General features: G+C 43.0%; 1 protein-coding gene across 1 annotated transcript in view; it reads left to right on the top strand.

The window, feature by feature from the left end:
- Positions 1-457: 457 nt before the first annotated feature.
- The window catches only part of RRAS2 (RAS related 2), a 45,440-nt gene continuing 27,584 nt past the window's right edge, over positions 458-18,313 (top strand). Inside the window, exon 1 of the mRNA XM_072865099.1 lies at positions 458-805. Coding sequence (XP_072721200.1) covers positions 701-805 — 105 coding nt within the window. The 5' untranslated portion in view covers positions 458-700. The remainder of the gene's footprint in view (positions 806-18,313) is intronic.

Here is an 18,313-nt window from a genome sequence, read left to right as displayed (position 1 = left end):
CCTGACATGAACCATGCTTTGGCTTTAATCCCCTCCGTGCCTTGGCTCGGTATCTGTACATAGGGGCAGTAATACCTCCCTCCCCACCTCGGGGGTATTCAAAGAGGTTCTTTAATGTCGATGAAGCACTGGCCGGCGGGAGGACGGCCGCCCCAGTAAAGCCCATGAGGAGATCAGTAGCTATCTCTTTAGCGCTCTGTTTGGAGGGACAGTCCGGAGGAGAGGGGTGACCCAGGGACTGCCGCAATCCGCACGCTACAGAGCGGTGTGGTGCCGAGGAGCCGGATCCGGGCATCTCGCCGCCCGCCAGCGCCGCCCGCCCCGCCTCCCGCCGCTCCCGCCGCCGGGCCGGGCCGCGCTGCCCGCAGGAACGCGGGGCCGGGGCGGTGAGCGGCAGGCCCCGCCCCCTCATGCATATGGTCGCTCATTAGCATACCGATGAGGCGGGCCCCGCCCCCGGCGGCCATTTGTAGCCGCGGCGCCCTGGCTGCGGGGGCGGGCGGTGCTGCTCCGCTCCGCTCCGCTCGGCGCTGCCGCACCGCACGGCGGGGCGCTGCCGGCGGCGCACTCGGCGGAGCGCAGGGGCGGCGGGGCCTGCGGCTGCTCGGCCCCGGCGGGCCCAGGGAGGAGAGCGGGAGGGAGAGAAGCGCCGGACCCGGCAGCGGCGGCGCTGCCGCGATCGGCTCCGCTCGGCTCCCCCATGGCCGCGGGCTGCAGGGACGGCCCGGGGCAGGAGAAGTACCGGCTGGTGGTGGTGGGCGGCGGCGGCGTGGGCAAGTCGGCGCTCACCATCCAGTTCATCCAGGTGAGGGGCCGCGGCGCGTCGGGGGGAACCGCTCCGCCCGGCCGCGGCGCCGGGGCCTGGGCGCTGCCCGGCGCGCAGCGCGGGGGCCGGGGCGGCGCGGCGGGCGGCAGCTCCCGGAGGCGCCGCGGGCTGGTGGCGGCGGCGGGGCTCGCCGCGCTGCCGGGCGGGGAAGCGGGAAGGCAGGGGCGGGGAGGCGGCGGCGTGACCTTGAGGGGCTCGGGGCGGCGGCTGGGGCGCGGCGCCCGGGGCGGTGCGAGCCCCCGGGAAGGTTCTGGAGGGCGGGAAGGGGCGGACGCCGCCCCCGGCCCGCCGGGCGCCTCCGCCGGGGGCCTCCGCCGCGCTGCGCGGCTCCGGCGGCCGGCGCCGCCGGGGTGGGGTGGGGTGGGGCGAGGTTGCGCCGCGCCGGGTCGGGCGCGCACAGCGCCGGGGGTGCGGGCTGGTCGGGGCCGCCGAGGCGCTGGGACCCGTGGCTTCCCGGTGGCGCGGGCGGGGACCGGCTCCGCCCGGGAAGCGGCAGTCGCGGCAAGCAGCCGCGGCCGGGGGAGCAGTGACACTTGGCGTCCGGCTCCGAAATAGCTGCCCCGGGGCTGAGCCTACGCCTCTTGTGCCGGCCCCCCAAGGGGCGAGGAAGCTCTGGCAGCCCCCCTAAGGGAGGAGGGGGATTTGCAGAGAGGGCGGCACGCTGTGCTGGCTCTGACCAGCCGTCGCCCACCGCCCCTCCGAGCTCTTGCTGTTGATGCTTCAACTTCTAGATAATTGAACTTTTTTTTCCTATTCATTTCCAGTCAAAAACGTGACAGAATAGGTGATGTAAAGTGTGCATATCAGTCTCATGAGGAAGAGTCCTTTTTCCTGTTCCGCCACTAATTCAGCCATACCCCCTTTATTTATTTTCATCTTCTGCCCTGTCGCTTTTAGCGTTTCTACCGCTGTCATGGGAGTGTTATTAATCTACCTCTGTCTGGTTATGGTGGAAGGAGGAGACAACTGCTTGCGTTCTGCTTGCTGGTATTGCTGATGGCAGATGAGCAGATCTGGAGAGAATGACTTTTTGTTTGTTTTCTTTAATTCCACCGAGGAGAGGCTGTAATAGTCTCCTTGTCCTTAAGATAGGCCGCTTGTCAGCAAGGCAGACTTGTCTTTTAATGCTTGGGGCAATGATATTTTCAAAAAATACTTTGTTAGAACAGATGATCTGATAGCAAATAGCCTATTTTTTAACTTCAGATTGTCTTCGCTAACGCATGCATCCGTGTGTTCATTAGCTGTAATATTCTGCTGAGAATTTAAGCTCTGCCACATAGACTAAGTAACTCCATAGAAAACAGCACTTTCAAAATCTGATAAGTACTGGATACTGAATGCTTGGGAGATCCATTATTGTACAGGACATTAAAATAACTGACACTTTAGGAGAATTAGTTCTCTGGAAGTTAGTTAGAACATGGCATTTGAGATGGAATGGAAATCTGTGTTGTACAGGTGCCTTGTTTGTCAGATGTGTAGATAACTGGTCAGATACTAGTAAGATACTGACTTGCTGGTCTGTTTGAAGGTGATGGGGCTAGAACAACTGCGGTCCTCTCAGTGTGTGGATTGAATTCCTCATTGCTTGTGTATGGAGATCACTAATTACTGTGGTTGACTGAAGCTGGTTTACAGCGCTATTCACTCAAACATGGCACTGTTGCTTCAGGTGGTATTGCCTGCGTCTTCCTGTGGACATCTAAACTGGTTGTGACAGTAATGTGTACAGCTGGACACGGCTTAGTTCAGTTCTGAGATGCTGCTGTCTTGGAAAATGTTGCCAAATGGATCTCTGGAGTCCCTGGCCATGTTAAAGGCTTTTGGATAATTTTAAGGTCACAAAAAAAAGTATTTAATTTCTATTAAAGACATAAGGAGAGGAAAAGTGAAGCTCACACTTGATACCTTGGAATGTCCGTTTATTTTAATAGCAGTAAGGTTCTGCCGAGTACTGGATAATTTCAATATTTGAGGGCTGGTAATTCATTCTTTGAAGTAAAAGCTTGAGCTGCACCCCTGTAGAAATAAAAGTTTTGGCTCAAGTGGTGCGACTGACACTTGTCTTCCAGCGAATATCTGCAAAAGAGGAAGCTGTGTCTGCTTTGTCGCGTGTAAGAATCTCTTCAAATTAATAGCAGAAAAAGGAATAGTTCACTTTGAAAGAGTGGTGAGGGAGCAGCACTGTAGCATTAAGCTGACATGTTGAGGGTGAATTTTTCAAAATAACTTATTGTCAGTTTGTATTAAATTATCTACATCTTTTTGCCCTCTCAGCTGCTTTATTGTGAGATAAAATCTTGACACCATAAAGTGATGTTTAGCAGAAAATTCAACCTTCTGGAAAAAAAAGAAATAGCTGGGAAATAAAGACCTTCTGAACAGAACCTCAGGTGCCTTAGAGAAGAGTTTTGTATTGTTTCCATGTAGTTGCGATGTAGTTACAGACAAAAAGAGATGAGGCTTGGTATATTATTTATATACCACAGTATCTTCCTGAGCTCTTAAAGCTTACGATGTTACCAAGTGTGTGTGATGCCATGCAACTACTGTAGTTTCTGTATGGCAAGTGTATTGCCAAATATGTTGTTTGTCTTTCAAGACTGCATAGAAATTGCTCCAAATTGTTTTAAAATTGATTACAAGCAAGTCATGTGCTTCATTTTTGGAATTTCTTAGGATTAAGTGACAGACTCGTAGTTGCCTTTGCTAAAACATGGATCTAGTACTGGCTCTTGCCACATGACAAATCTTGATGCCAGTGAAGGATTTCAGTTCTCTTTTGCTTCTTTATTGCTTGTCTTTAAAATATGGCTGTCACCAACTCAGTTTTGAAGCTTGAAAAGGAAAGTTTCTTCTTACTGATACTAGCAAATATTTCCACACTTGGTCTTGCTTTCCTATAATCCTGTATTTAATTTTCAGTAAATCAGTACTCAAGTACAGTTATTCTTGCTTCTACTTCAGTGCTGCTGGTTATTTTCCAGTAAACAAGACTATTGTGGTGATAGGATATCATGGGAAGGCATGTGCTGTGATTTATGTTGTATCTTTGAAAGACTAAGAAGAATCCATATTTGAAAATGGGAAAACTCTGCCTTCATTTCAGATGAAATAAATGAAAACAAGAGGAGCTGAGGATGTGGGAAGAACCGGTTCACTTTCTTTCTTTTGCCAGCTTTCTGGGATTTGTGCACAGCACATCCATCCTTTCCAGCCTTGTTTAGGTGTTGGCGGGGAACCAGATAGCATTCGTTCTTTTAACAGTAGTAATGGCTGAGGTTGGACTCTTATTATGGTAGTGATCAGCCTGTAAAGCGCTCCTGTGCACGGTGTCCTGTGTGTGACAGTATCAGTTCCTGAAGATTGTTGTGCCTCAGTGTGAGCTGAAACAACAGTGTTTTTGTAAGGAGGCTGAGTGAGCAAACCCATGTCATACAGTGAAAGCTCTTTCACATACTGGGTTCAGCATCGTTGTGCTAACTGGTACAGCGCACTAGGATTGGTACATAGATGTAACTGGTCACTTGTGTGTAACTGCTTGTGATTTTTGGGTTCACTTTTCCAAAGTTCATCTAACAACTTGGAGAAACTTCAGAGCACAAATTAGCAAACCAAAGCTTTCAGTGGTTAGATGACTGGTGTGTTCCTCAAAATTCTTCCTCTGGGGAGATAAACACAGCTCTATATTGCTCTTGGTGGGCCAGGATTTCATCCTGGAAATATCAAATCATTTCCTTTAAATCAGGATATGATATATGAACTTACTGCTGTCGAGTCTGTGCACTGTTTAAGACAGGAAGTGAAGACATTTTTAATTGTAGGGGAGAGTTGATGGGATCTCTTGCAGCTATAAACTTCAGGAAAGCAGCAGTGAATGATAGCTCAACATTACACCACAGTATTCTGTAAAACTGTAAGTGATAGAACTAAGCATTCCTTCTCTTATTTAAAACATACACAAATAATCCATCATGCTCGCATCCCAAGAGGCAGAGAACTTTTAAAATGCATTGCAGCCAGTTAACTGGCCTCTTAGCAGGCTGAGGTATTTGGGAGCGTGAGCTGTGCAGAGCACACAGCTGTTGCCACAATAGCTTTTCTCCAGCTGTCATGCAGAGGTCTGTCACAAAATACCCCACATTCCCTTCTAACTCAGCCCTCTGTAATATTCAGGTTTCCTTGCTCAAAGGGAATACAGCCTAGCAAATACCTAATCACCCTCTACATTTTTTTTTATCCTCCAGTTGCCATTTACTTCATGCCTTTTTTTTTGTTAAACTGAGCATGTATAGCTAGTTTTAGCAGTATACAGCAAGAAAGCCACTAATGTTTCATTCTTTCAAATCTGTTCTGCAAAATAGTGGGTGCTTTTGATCAAATTGTTAAAATTATGTCATACTGTTTTTCCTCTTAATAAAACTATAGCTTTTGTTTTGTGACAATGACATATATATTTTTGCATACACAGAGTTTGGTGACTTACGAGAATGCATTAGTTAATAAATGTCACTAGAACCTTGAGATGGTATTGACTGGGTGTAATTCAGTGCAGCTGAGTTGGGCTTAGTTTGTCAGTCAGCTTCATGTTAACTATGGTAGTGCATGAACATGTTTGATACTGCTAAAACACTTAATGTAATACAAAATGTATTTGGGGGCTCAGTGTTTGGGGGTTGTTTGTTTACTGATTTCATGCTGTACTTACAAGCTTAATTCCTACTGCCAAATATGTAAAATTATTTTTCCTACTGCCAAATATGTAAAATTATTTTTCCTACTGCTCTTCAGCTGTCAGTAACAAGTTCTGATTGGAGCCAAGCTTACTGTTCTACTAATTAGTGAGCAAAATGAGTTGTATGTAGATTTGTTGACTCTTTAATGTTAATATTGGACACTTGTCTGAAAGCAAGCATATATGACTTGCAGATGGGTGGTGAGCAGCTGTTCAGACTTTTTTTTTCCTTTTTCCTTTCCTTTTCCAAGCTGCTACTTTCACAAGACTATTAGTTCTCATTAACTAGCAATAAAGCTAAAGGTGGGTTATCTCAAAGTATCTTTTATCTCTGTTATAGCTGTTGGGCAAGAAAATAGCTTGTTCTGAATTTTATGGTAAAGCTCTAAAATAGAGTAGTAAAGCAGATTGAAAAGCAACAACTGAAGATGCAGCTGGTGTTTGAGCCGGCGTGTTGAATGTTTGACAGACCCTGATGTCTTAGTGTACCACTTTTGTAGCTAGACTTGGGGGATGTGCAAATCCCTCTGCAGTTTCTAGGTATTCTGACTAACCGTTGCTGACCGTCAAAAAAAAAAAGTTCTTCAAGTAAGTGCATAAGAAAATCAAAGGAATAAAATGCCATGAATTCCAGGCTGCAGATTCATGCAGGGCTATGCTAGGGCTGGTATGCTTACATTTTGATAAAGCATGGGGCCTTTTTATGGCGAGTAGTACAATGTAACACAAGGTGACAAAATACAGTTTAGGAGAGTGAGCAACTGATTGTTGGCATCTATTGAGGTTAAAGGGGGGAAATAAAAATCCTAATCAAAACGAAGCACTTGTGATGCAGTCACCTGGAATAATAAGGGCTGCTTGTTGCGCTTCTTGTGAAACTTGAATTGCTCTGCTCCTTGCTTTCTAGGGCACTGCTACTAAACAAAAGATTTGTCTTGCTCCGGTTAGTTGTATATCTATAGCCTGGAAAATTCAGTAGATGACTTCAGGCTTCGCTTGCAGGCAAGAAGGAAGCGTTGGTTTGCATGTTAGTGTTCTGGTATAGCTAGCAATGGCATAAGGCATCATAACTTAGGCAGCAGGGATGCTGTGTATTAATATACATATAGGGTAGAACTGAGCTTGGTTTAAAAGCTGGCATAAATTTGGAGTAGTGCTTAAGTTTTGAGATGGTGATCATTCCGGTTTTGAGGAATTTACAGTCCTTTCCCAAAGTGAAATTCCTTTGAGATAACTTAAACCACGTTGCAGTCAGAAAGCACCTTTCCATGTGTTAACTCCTAGCAGCAGTTGCTTATATAGCAGGTAAATATTGACATACCTTTTGGTTATTAGGTTGTCTTCTACTGCCACTTGCACAAGGAGTGCTGGCACAGCTTCCCGGATTACTGGCTGGCATGCCCTTTGCGCTCTCGAGGATGAATAGGCAGCCGCTGGCCCATAGCTGTGTTCTCCCTTCTTGTGCTAGAGGGAGAGGCTCCTGCTTCTCGTTTTGGCTGGAGCTCTGAATTCCAGTATTCAGTAGCGGTGGTAGAGGGTAGCTCTTATAAGTAGAGCCCTTATATTGAGGGAATTTTGAAGGACCTGAAGGGCTCATGTTTGTATACCTTAGGCAACCTGTCTGCATTTACTAAAAGCACTACCAGCACTGAAAATGTGACTGAGCTCCTTGACGTACCTGACGATAAATACCAGCTTCGTGAAGTGAAATGTTGCAGTCTTCTGGCTAGCTGGTAGGAAGCTAGGTTTTTTTGCAGACCTTCCTAAATGAGTCACTCTTCAGGTCTAGACTGGTATGACACAAGTGGATAATTTCTCCGTTGGTTCTGATGATTCAGGTGGCTTAACTGCACTGGTTTGGTAGTCTTGTCTTCAGTTATGGCCATAAGCACTGTTAAAGGAAAGTGTAACATCCAGGTAAATGCAGCACTTACATACTTCTTGAAATAGAACACATAGTAAAACCAGCATTAAAACTGAAATCACACCTGTTATTGTTCCTTTTTTTTTTTACTTTTCCCAGTTGCTTTGCATAAAATATGTCCAAAGATTTCTGGATGAAACTTTGATCAACCAAGACAATTTTTTTACTGAAAGGGGTAAACTGAATGGGATCCAGATTGAAAAGCTGAATAGTAAATAATACCGGTAGGTAATGTTTGCCTGGTAAATGGTTTGCCTTACTAAGTTGCTGGAGTTTTGTTTTGAAATGCTGATGGGTAGTAGCAGTAGCCTGTTGCTACAAATTTACAGAGTTGAATTGGATACTGGGTGAATTATTTCTATCTGAGCAGTGAGTGAGGCCCTACCTATTTGTTTTGAACTGTATCTTTCTTTACTAAGAGAGGTATACCCTGTGATTGTGAACAATTTTTTTTTCTTGGCTCTCTTTTACCTTTTGTTCTTTGCCATTTTTATGTTCTATCTCACAGCTTAAGAGTGGTTACAGCTTGGGTCTGGGATAGCCTGTAAAGCACTCTGTGGGAACAGGTAATGCAAAAGACAGTATTTCTTTCCTCTCTTCATAACTTAATTGCTTGAAGTAGATAACAGACAAAAAGGATGTTTACTTAAATCTGTTTGCCTTGCCTTTTCTTACTTATTCTCCTCTGATGACACACCATGCGTATACTTAAGCTAGTCACATCTCAATGTGTAAACCGGCTGATATGCAGCACTGCTTCTAGATGGAGCCTCCATGAGATTAAAATTACTTTTTTAAAATAGATTGCTTATTCTTACTAGTTGCTTTTAAGAGGGTGGCTGGAATGCAGTGCACGGGCTTTTCATGGTTAAGTTAAAGAAGGTCACGTATTCGCGTTTGAAGCGCTTGATCTTGCGCCTAATCAAGCATTGTGTGCAACGCTGCCGTCCTTAAAGTGAGGTCAGGGTTTTGCTGGAACGGGAAAGGCTGGAGAACTTGCACTCTAGCTCCTCCTCAAGTATACACAGAGCCTCAAACCTGAGCTGGGTGGGGGTTACTGAGGAGGACTGTAGTGCCCTTCTCTAGGCGCTGTAAGCTCTACTCACAGTCGGGATCCTGTTGGACGATGGAGTTCTGTGGTGATTTTTGTAACATACAAGTGTGCTCACACAAACGTTCACAAAGGACTGAAAAGGAGAAGGTGCGTTTCCAGAGGCTTGTGTGGAGCTCCCCATAACCACCATGGAAAGCGAGGGCTGTGTGTAGGGCCACGAGGGCTGTGCTGAAGCTGTCACAGGTTGGAGCAGCATGCTGGTACAGCTGAAGAAGTTGAAGGGCCTTGAAAGTGAAGGCAAGTTGACCGTTCATTTGCTTTTTAGAAGGGACATCCAGTGGGGAGGCACAAGGCTAGGGAAATGTTTTTACTCTTAAAGCCTGAAGAACAGGGCTTTGCTGTAATTGCGGGTTTAATTTGATAAGCTAGTACTACCAGTAAGGAAAAATGCTCAACAGGTCCCCGCGGTGCCACAGCAATTTACCACTATAGCTATTTACTACATCTAGTTCACTGAAACTCTGCAAGCGCTCGGAGTTAAAAATAACCAGGGAATGTTTTTACCCGGGATCGGTTACCCTGTCTGGTTCGCTGTGTGGCTCTGCAAACAACTTCATCTGGCAGTCATGCTCATTAACCAGACCTGCACCAGCTACTCAGCTGTGTCCAGAAAGTAAACTGTAGTTTCTGGTGAATCTAGATAGGAGTGAGTTCAGACGGTAGGAATGTACGCAAAAGGGTGCTATTAAAGATAGCATAAAGTACTAGCTGCTAGGACCAGCGTGCATTAATAATTAACTAGATGGTAGCACTGACACACAAAAATGCTACAGTTCAAGCAAAAAAAAAAAAAGAGGGTAACACTAATAACCAAAGTATTCTACAAATATCTTTATGCAGACGGCCTGTGAGAAGTGTTATTTTTCAGCAGATTAACCTTAGGTACACATATTCGTAACTATCACATGTGTCACTTCCCTCAGGTCTTTTAAGCCAGAAAATAAAGTTGAGCTTCCACACAACTTACATGAAAATTATTTTTCCAGTCCTGTTCTGAGTATTCTTAACTGTAGTGATATAATATGTTGAGTCACTAGTTATATTTGCTAGGAAAAGGAGAAATTTTTAAATCACTGCAGTTACCATTTTGGGGTTTTCTGACAAAACTAACTTGCTCAGCTCATACCACAGATCATCATCAGCATTCCTGATTTAAGCAGGTATAAATCTATAAATGTGCAAGCAAATCTGAATATTTTGCTTTTTATGTGGTAAGTAGACCATGAAATGGTAGGATGCTGGTAATAAATCTGTGTGAAAGATCTGGCATCTTTGGGTAGTAAAGTGATCTGTTTAAATTTCTTATGTTATTAGACTTATTCTGTGTAGGGAAAGTAAATAGGATTACAGTAATAGGTACTGCTTGAGGTAGGGGGTTTCTAAATTGCATGTTCCTAATAGTATTTCTGTGCTTGTCTGTCCTGTTATGAAGGCCTCTTATATAGTTGATAATAAACTTGTGTATGTGCTACCAACTCTACTACTTAAGAAAAAGATTCTGTTATAAAATGCATACAATGTTTGCCTGTACTACCTCACACTAAGAAGTCTTCATTAGCAAAACCTGATAAAATAAGTAATGGTGATGTATTTAAAATGATTCTGGCTTTGCATGACCCAGCATTACTAAGAACACGATTATCAGTGTATTTTAAGTTTGTCTTGCAATTTCAGTTGCTTCTCAGGATTTTTTTCTAGTAGTTAATCTTCAAAGTCCTCCAGAAACATACTATCCTTGAATCTTATTCTCCTGCCTTCTCCCAGACCCCAAACAAAGTTATCTGAATCTTGACCACATGTCCTGACTGAGATTGCCAAGACACAAATACATGTGCTGTACCATTTTGATTTCCCATACTTTGACTTTCTTTTAACGGATGTTCCTCCTCTCCAGCAGCCAGGCTCTCACCTTGCTGGGAGTTCTCAGCTTGAGGTCCTGCTTGGGGTCTTAAAATATCATGGGTGGAGACAGTATCCTTCTGTGCTCAGCAGCACTCCCGTAGTGCTGCAGTGAATTTGGAGAACTTCATTGGTAGGTTGTATGCCATGATAAACAATTTCTAGACCCTCAAGTTTGAAAGTAAACTTGTGAGGCCAAAATCCTTCTTAGCTCATAAGCAAGGTAAATCAACTCTAATGTAAGCTGAATATGTCTTGCCTTACTGTCTAGAGAGTATTTAAATGAGAAGTTTTAAACTGTGGAAATATCTTATTTCCGTCTCTGTAGGGGTAAGGTGTGTGTGGTGGTTTTTTGTTTGTGTTTTTTTTTTTCTAGAAATGAAGTGTTCTGCCTGTGGCATCCAGTGGATGGAACACTTTGAATATCCTCCCGTGCTCCTTTTAATGCAGGCTCTTAAGAGGTTGTCACCAACCACCAGTGCTGTTGACTGCTTAGCTTTGGTTTGGATGCTTGTGCTTCTAGCTTTTTCAAGTCCAGAATTCTCTTCCCATAAACTAAGGGAAAAGGTATACTAAACCACTGTACAATCTTCTGTATGGTTTAACTACTTCTCTGGCTTTTGGTGCAATATTTTATGTTGTACGAGTGATACTGCCAACTGCCGAAGTACAAAACCTTAAAGCTCTCATCTTGTTTGATTGCTGCAATAACTAAATGTTTAGCTGTATACCATACCTGGATTACTGGAGGATTAATCAGCTGGAGGCACTCTCAGAAAGAAATCATCTGAAGGGAATTGGGCTGCCCATTGTAACTTCTTGAGCATGATTTTAGTATTAAATGTGACATGAAAACACGTCTTCAGCAGTAAAAATTTAAGATGCTTCTGCTTCCAGCAGTTACATGGTTCATAACTTGCTCTGTTACGTTGCTTCAGCTGTCAGGGGTGATGCCGTAAAAAGGATCAGGTGAAATTCTCTGTAGCTAATGTGGACCAACACAGTTATGCTGAGACCTGGGCACAGGCAGAGCACATGGGGGAGGGATGGGACAGGCAGCAAATTCTGCAGCGGGTTAACCACTGAAGAAAATGTGTGTACAACTGCATGAAGCCTTGTGCAGCGGGGGGAGGTCAACCTGTTCCAGCTGTGCCCAAGATGGAGAATGAGACTTAAGAGTGGCTGCTCTTACTGCGTAGAGCAAATGCAAGAAGACTTGCAAAATGCCTCCTGTGTATACTGATGAGTGAGTCCTGTTATCTGATACGAGGGTGTTCAGCTGAAGTCTCTCAGACTTTAGACTGTGTCAGATCAGCTAATGGAGCAAGAGGCTTGATTTGTTTCAGGTTCAGCTAGAAATGTCAAGGAAGCTCTGAGGCTTCAAGCTATTGTGGTCTTCTGTGCAGTCTAGCTACAGTAGGTGCCTGTGCATCTCTGAGACCACTAAGGCTGAAAGTTAGTTTGTTGCCTGTCAGCGGGTTAGCTCTTTGATCCCCTCGGGTATTGGTTCTGAGAGCATTACTTTGTGCGAGGAGACATTTTTAAATTGACTGTTTTACTTTTAACAAGAATATTTAAAGCCTGAAAAATTTCTGAATTCCTGCATCTGTGGCCTAAATCTACTAACTATCGAAAATGTTTTGTCTCCTTTGGAGTGTCCGCTTTGTTCCTGTCTTGCTGGAAAGGTACCCTCAAATATATTGATGCATACATCTCAAGTTCTTTCCATTTAAAAAAAGACACGTCAAAGCTCAGCTTCTGAGGTAGTTAAACACACCTTTTCCTTTTGCTGCCTAGAAGTTTTTGCACACATTAGAATGGATATAGTGTGTATCAGGTAACCAAAGGATTTGATAATTTTTTTTGTCTGTGAAACAGGAGTCATGTATTTTCTACAAAGGTTGATGAAATTCACTAATATTTGTAAAATTGAAATTGCCCAGTATTGGTGTTGGTGGGACTGTATGGGAAAAAAACCTCAGATCTGAAGTAGTTGACTTCCTTGTCCCAGTATTATCTGCCTTCTTCCAAGTGGGTTGCATTCCACACATCTTTAATAGTGGGTTCCCCTCCTCTGTAGCTGCTTTGACTTGTTTTGTGGGAGGACTCGAACATTTTGACTGACACACCAGAAGTCTTCTCCCAAAAAAGGAAACTGATAATGGAATTGTTCACTTTGAGCAGAACTCAAAAATAATCTGATCTGTGCTGACTGGATGTCTGTTCAGAGGAATTGTGACTTGGGGTCTTAAAATCCTGCTGAGTTAGGGATTTTACTTAAGGTTTAAGAGTTTGGGATTTTTCTAGCTTAAGAGCTAAAATTGCACCTTGAAATTCTGTGTTCTGTGCATTTCTTTGATTTACAAATATTGTGAAGAAAATAAGTCCTACATCTCTTGACGTGATCTCCTGAAAAAGGCGCTGGCTGCCTCCATGCGTGAGGGAAGGTGGTGATCTGGAAGAATTTGTTCAGGGCGATTGCAGAAGATGAATAATTTAAGCTGCAGCCACTTGCTCGAGACTAGATAGTTGAGAGTGTGTTTTGTAACAGCTGAACACTTTATGTTAAAACTTAAAAATTTACTGCACTGCATGTACTTTAGCTAGCTGTTTTGCACACGAGCACTTCCATGCCAGCCGAGTAGCCTGAGAAATTGAGGTATCTCTGCTTTTCCCCAGTGCTAGTAGTCATTGAGATGCTAATATGATTGCCTAATACTATTCAGCTATGTGTTTATTATCTTTCTGTAATTTCTCCCTTGAATGGATTATGATACCTCTGGTCTGTCCTAAGTCTAGAAAATACATGAAATATGGTTAGTGAAAGGGACTCCTGGTACTTGATTCTCTTGGGCAAAACCCTGTGCATATCCTAGTTCTGTTATTGCTGACTGAAGATCTCCGAGCTGGAGCACTGACTTTTTGTCAGCTTCCATACTAGTGCTTTTAAGTGTGTGCTGTCGCAAACCAGTGGCAGCCTCCTCTCCTAGCAGTGGGCTACCATAGCGGTTCATAGGAAGATACCCCTAGATTTGTTTCTATGTCTTATCCTCAGGATCTGACAATAATTTCCTAAACCTGAAGCACATAGGCCGTTGGTGTCAAAACATATTTGTAGAGGACTTTGTTGTAACTCTGCTTTCTTTCTAAGTAAAACCCCAAAACAACAAAAAAATGCCCCAAACAACACATTAGTGTGGACTTGATTCTGTTCAACAAGTTCATAATGCATACGGCCCATCTAATCAACTTTGAGTTTTGGTCATTATGAAAGGTTGCTTTTAAGACATGTACAGGAAATGAGTCTAGAATACTTAGAATTTAAATTAAAATACTTTCTAATGTTGGAAGAAAGCTCAAAAGAGAAACTAGTTGCCTTTAATTGGTAGCATCCACCCTGCCCTTGTAAATAACATTAGCTTTGCTGCATGTTAAAAGCTGACAGAGCTGCGTGGTGGTAATGCTGTGTTCAGAGGTTACATTCACACTTGGCTATGTATGAGTTAACCAGCAAGAAGATAAGGTCTTCTGAAGGGTTACTACTTGTCCTACTGATGTACTGCCTGTCCAGAGACTTCACTTGTGATTATTGGAAGTCTGAACAATGCTGAATAGTCCACTATTCTAAGTATGATGAAGTTGAAGAACCTGTTTCTAATCTATAAAAATGAGAGAAACTAATGTGCTTTCCTGTGGTTTCGGTGCAGAAAGCTGGCTGCCTGTGCATTCCACGCTCTGTTTTCTCTTCACTGAATGCCTTTACCACAAGATCACTACTCGGTAGAATATAGGAGCGGAAATAGCAGTAGGGTTTTTTTAAAAAAAACAACAAAAACCCCTCTGATCAAACCCCATGCATTCTAAAACCTTCTTCAGAAAGTAAACAGATTGAAGGTCTTTGCACACTGCTCACACATTTTAAGATGGCATTCACTGTACTGCTTTTATACCTTTAAACAAAATGTTTGCCTAAGTTCTTTGCTCAAGAAAGCAATCAAATAATGACGTACTCTGTTTATTTAAAGTCATGCTTTATTGTGTGTGCCTGTCAGACCAGGGAAGAATATTGCACATTACAGTTTGAATTTAGAAGTTACTGTATAGATGATTTTCTTAATGAAAATGAGTGCTTTTAGGTGATGGAGTATGTTCTTTCCTTCAGGACAAGATGTTTTAAGCTGTCTTCCCCACTAGATGTACGACAGCCACTTTTCTAAGTGCTGCTAACCTGTTACAATACTAGAGGGCCGCAGCATGCAATGAATTTGGCTAGTTTGGTATGAGTTCCTCACTTCTGTATGTTATGAATTGGGCTGAGGTAGCTTAGTACTTGCTCGGTTTCTATCAATGTGAACTTACTTGGAGAGAGGAGAACTTGAATTTGTTTTGTTTCTAATGTTTTTGTTTGGGGATTTTATAATTGCTCTATTTCATGCTACAGAAACTCTTGGGTTGCCTTCTTTCTTTTTGTGCTCTGCATGGAGTAGCTAATTCTTCTGTTGCTGTGCCTTCTGCGCTGTTGTAGCATCAGCCTCCGCTTGGGTTATGGCCTTCAGAAATGAGGTGGGGAATGGATGAATTGCTTTGAAGGGGTCTGAGAGGCAGCTGAGAAGAGCAAGGTGACATTTCAGGAGTAACAGCATCCCTCCTGGAAAATCTTACGGGACCTGTCAAGTTGGAAGACTGTAAACTAGTGTAGTGTAGCTGATTATGGCATTTGAAAGTGTAAGTTTAATTTGTCATGTTAACACGATAAACAAAAAGGATCTTCCTTGTAAGTTGCCACTAGCCTGTGTAGAAATCTAATACTTTCTGTGCTGTTTGTTGGATTCATACTAGTATCCTCTTTTCTGAGCTTGCTATCTGCTCTAAGAATATTGGTATAAGTAGCTTTTTTTTAAAGGCAAAATATCTTAGTAATGAACAAATTACTGAGTGGCTTTTGTGGCCGTGGCTGTTCACGGAATCTGTCCTGAAGAAGGTAGCTTACTTCACTGAAGACTTGTTATAAGTTTGTAATCATAAAATCAGAGAGAGTGGCAGGTAGTGGAACCAACTTGTGTGAAGTGGAGAAATACGACTAGCATGATTGAGTTATTTTTCATCAGCCTTTGTCCTTCCTCACTTTGATCATATTTGTACATGGTTTAGATAATGTTTACCAGTGCTTTTCATGACCTATATTCATATGGTGTGCACCTGTGTTTTCCAGATAGTGATGCTTTTATCCTCAACTGATGTCTGTAAAGGAATATTATACAGAGAAGTTTGCTTGTATCCTCTAATGCAAAAGAAGTTAATCATGTGATCTGTCTGCTCTGTGCAGGCTGATCGCATCTCGTAAGTTTAGAAAACAAGTTTATTTGAGAATTTATGTAAATTCTTTGTAAGAATGAGAGCACACAGGGGACAGAAGGGAAATCACCTTGCTGGAAACCCCCAGAGCAAATCTTGACTATATGCTGTTACTAAACTGAAGTATCTGAATTTGAAACCTTAGTTTTTAAGTTCACACCTTTAACGAGCCTAAAAATCCAAAAGCCTACCAGTCTTGAGGATGGGATGATGAACTGGTCAACATGAATACAGTGTAGGAGAATCACAAATGCTTTCCATTTTTAGTGGTGTGCATACCTTATTTTCCTTTAAAACTTGAAAGCCTGCTAAAATACAAGATTGTGTTTTATTCAAAACAGGAGTAGCAGGAGAGAGAATAATTGAATCTATTCACGTGAAATTTGGTCAAGAGTGGTCCTTGAAGTTTTATGTGGACGTACGTGGGTGGCTCTGAAGATTTAGCTGCGCTCGTCTTAATAAGAAATGCCAACAGAAAACTGGGCTTAAATGTGTTTAAGCATAGAAAGCTACCATGTTGCAAAAGGATGAGGAGAAAAATGTTTTGCTTAACTGAATTGAGCTGAGATCTTTTGTAGGTAAACTGGCAGTGCTTCTGTCCTCTTCTAGCTGGCACGGGGCATTTCCCCAAAGCAAAGCATGTGAAAGAATAAGCTACCATCAACAGAAAGGAAGACCTTTGGGTGGGGGGAGTCTGCTAAGCTTTGGGGACACCAGCAAAGACAATACTAGAAACAACCTCTTTGAAAGGTTTGTGTGTCTGCAGCGCAGATGGTTCCTCTGAGGTTTTTAATGTGAGGGTTAGGTAAAGAACAAGGGAAGAATGCAAAAAGGAGGATGAGGATTTCTAGATCTGGTGGATGTTTGTTCTCTTGATGATCTTAAGTTCTGTAGATTCATTAATAGTCTCCAGAGAATTCGCTGCTATACTGGAGGAAGAGCATTTTGATGTTAAAGCCCTATTTGCAGTACTAATTTGCTAGCCAATTGCTTAAGTAAAGCTGTGTTTACAAGCTTTAGATGTCAGAAGCAAGAGTGGAGAATGGCTGTCTCAGCGCTGTGCTATCACAGCATGTGTGGCTAGGTTAATATTTGGAGCACTTGTGCTCCAAAAATAACGAACTGCAACACCCATAGTTTCATGAGAAAAGCTCTTCACTGGAGAGCTCAGGTTTTGCCTGAGCATCCAGCTCTTCAAAGAAATAAAGCACTGTTTCCTTTTTGTAGTTTGTGTGCTTCTGAACGAGACTGTCTGTAGCGTTTGCTCTGTTTGATCTTTAAGCTCTCCTTGCCCTTGGAGAAACCTCACTGACAAACTGTGGGTAGAGAACTGTTCTGGAACCTGCTCTAACATACTGCTAAACAGGATGTTAGAGAAGAAGATAGATAGATAGAAGATCACTTGCTTTCCAGTGATCCTAAGGTCTATGTGACTCTAGCAAATGCTTCTAGCTCAAACTGAGTTCCCTAAACAATGAGGGATCATCTGTGGATGTAGTGTCTAATACAAATCATGTTGCTTAGCTGTTACTTAGAATTGCTTCCACCATGGGAAGTGATGCTGCTGGGTGTAAAACTGCTCCAGTCTTTCATTTGCCACCTTTACTGCTACCATAAATGGCCATACTGTAAAAACATTTGTTGACTGCGTTGTGTTTGATTATGTAGCACCTCAGCTGAATGTTTGCTTGCAGTTTCTTGATGTGGTTCGTCATAGATGTGGCTTTTCATAATGTGAAAGTAGGTATTTGCACGTAAAACTGTAGTTCGTGGCATCGTATAGTGTGAAGTAGATCTTAACATGAGAACAAGTCCGCTAACGCTTGTCTTTAGCATACTGTATTGCTGGGTTTTGTTAATTGAATGAGGATGGTGCCTTACGGGAGATGTGTGTGGGTTTTTTTGCCTTAGTTATAACAGCACTTGGTTTGGAGCTAATTATATTATCATTGAGGTAAAACAGTCTGTGCTATTAAGATAATAAATTATCTAAAAGTATAAAAGATGGGATTAACACCTAACTAGCTCAAAGGTCACGTGAAATATTCATATAACATTGTTAATGCCATAGGTGTTCAGTAATGTTGGTTATCTCTATCTTTGTCTGTTCCATATGGTGTCTGTGATAATTCCAAGCAAAATATAAGCTCCCTCTGAGTTTCCTATGTGTTTCCCTGCTCTGTGATTTGGGGTGATGCTGACTAAGAGTGGTACTACACCTGCAGGTGCAAGATGAAGAGGAAGAAACACTGTGGTTGGTTTTAGTATAAGCAAATGTTTTGCTGGTAAATATGCTTTTTTTAGATGGAGATTGATGCTTGCTTAAATATGTAGACTGAATACTGAAGGCAAAAGCATTTTAAATAAAATTTGAGAACATAAGCATGTTTCTATTTGACACTCACTCTTTTGACTTTAAAATCTAAAGTTACTGAGGCTGAAAATTCTGGCACTGGG

This window comes from Ciconia boyciana, chromosome 6 (genome assembly GCF_034638445.1).
Source record: "Ciconia boyciana chromosome 6, ASM3463844v1, whole genome shotgun sequence".
In the NCBI taxonomy this organism is placed as follows: Eukaryota; Metazoa; Chordata; class Aves; order Ciconiiformes; family Ciconiidae; genus Ciconia; species Ciconia boyciana.
The sequence above is the reverse complement of the archived record's forward strand: the minus strand, read 5'-3'. Positions and strand labels throughout refer to the sequence as shown.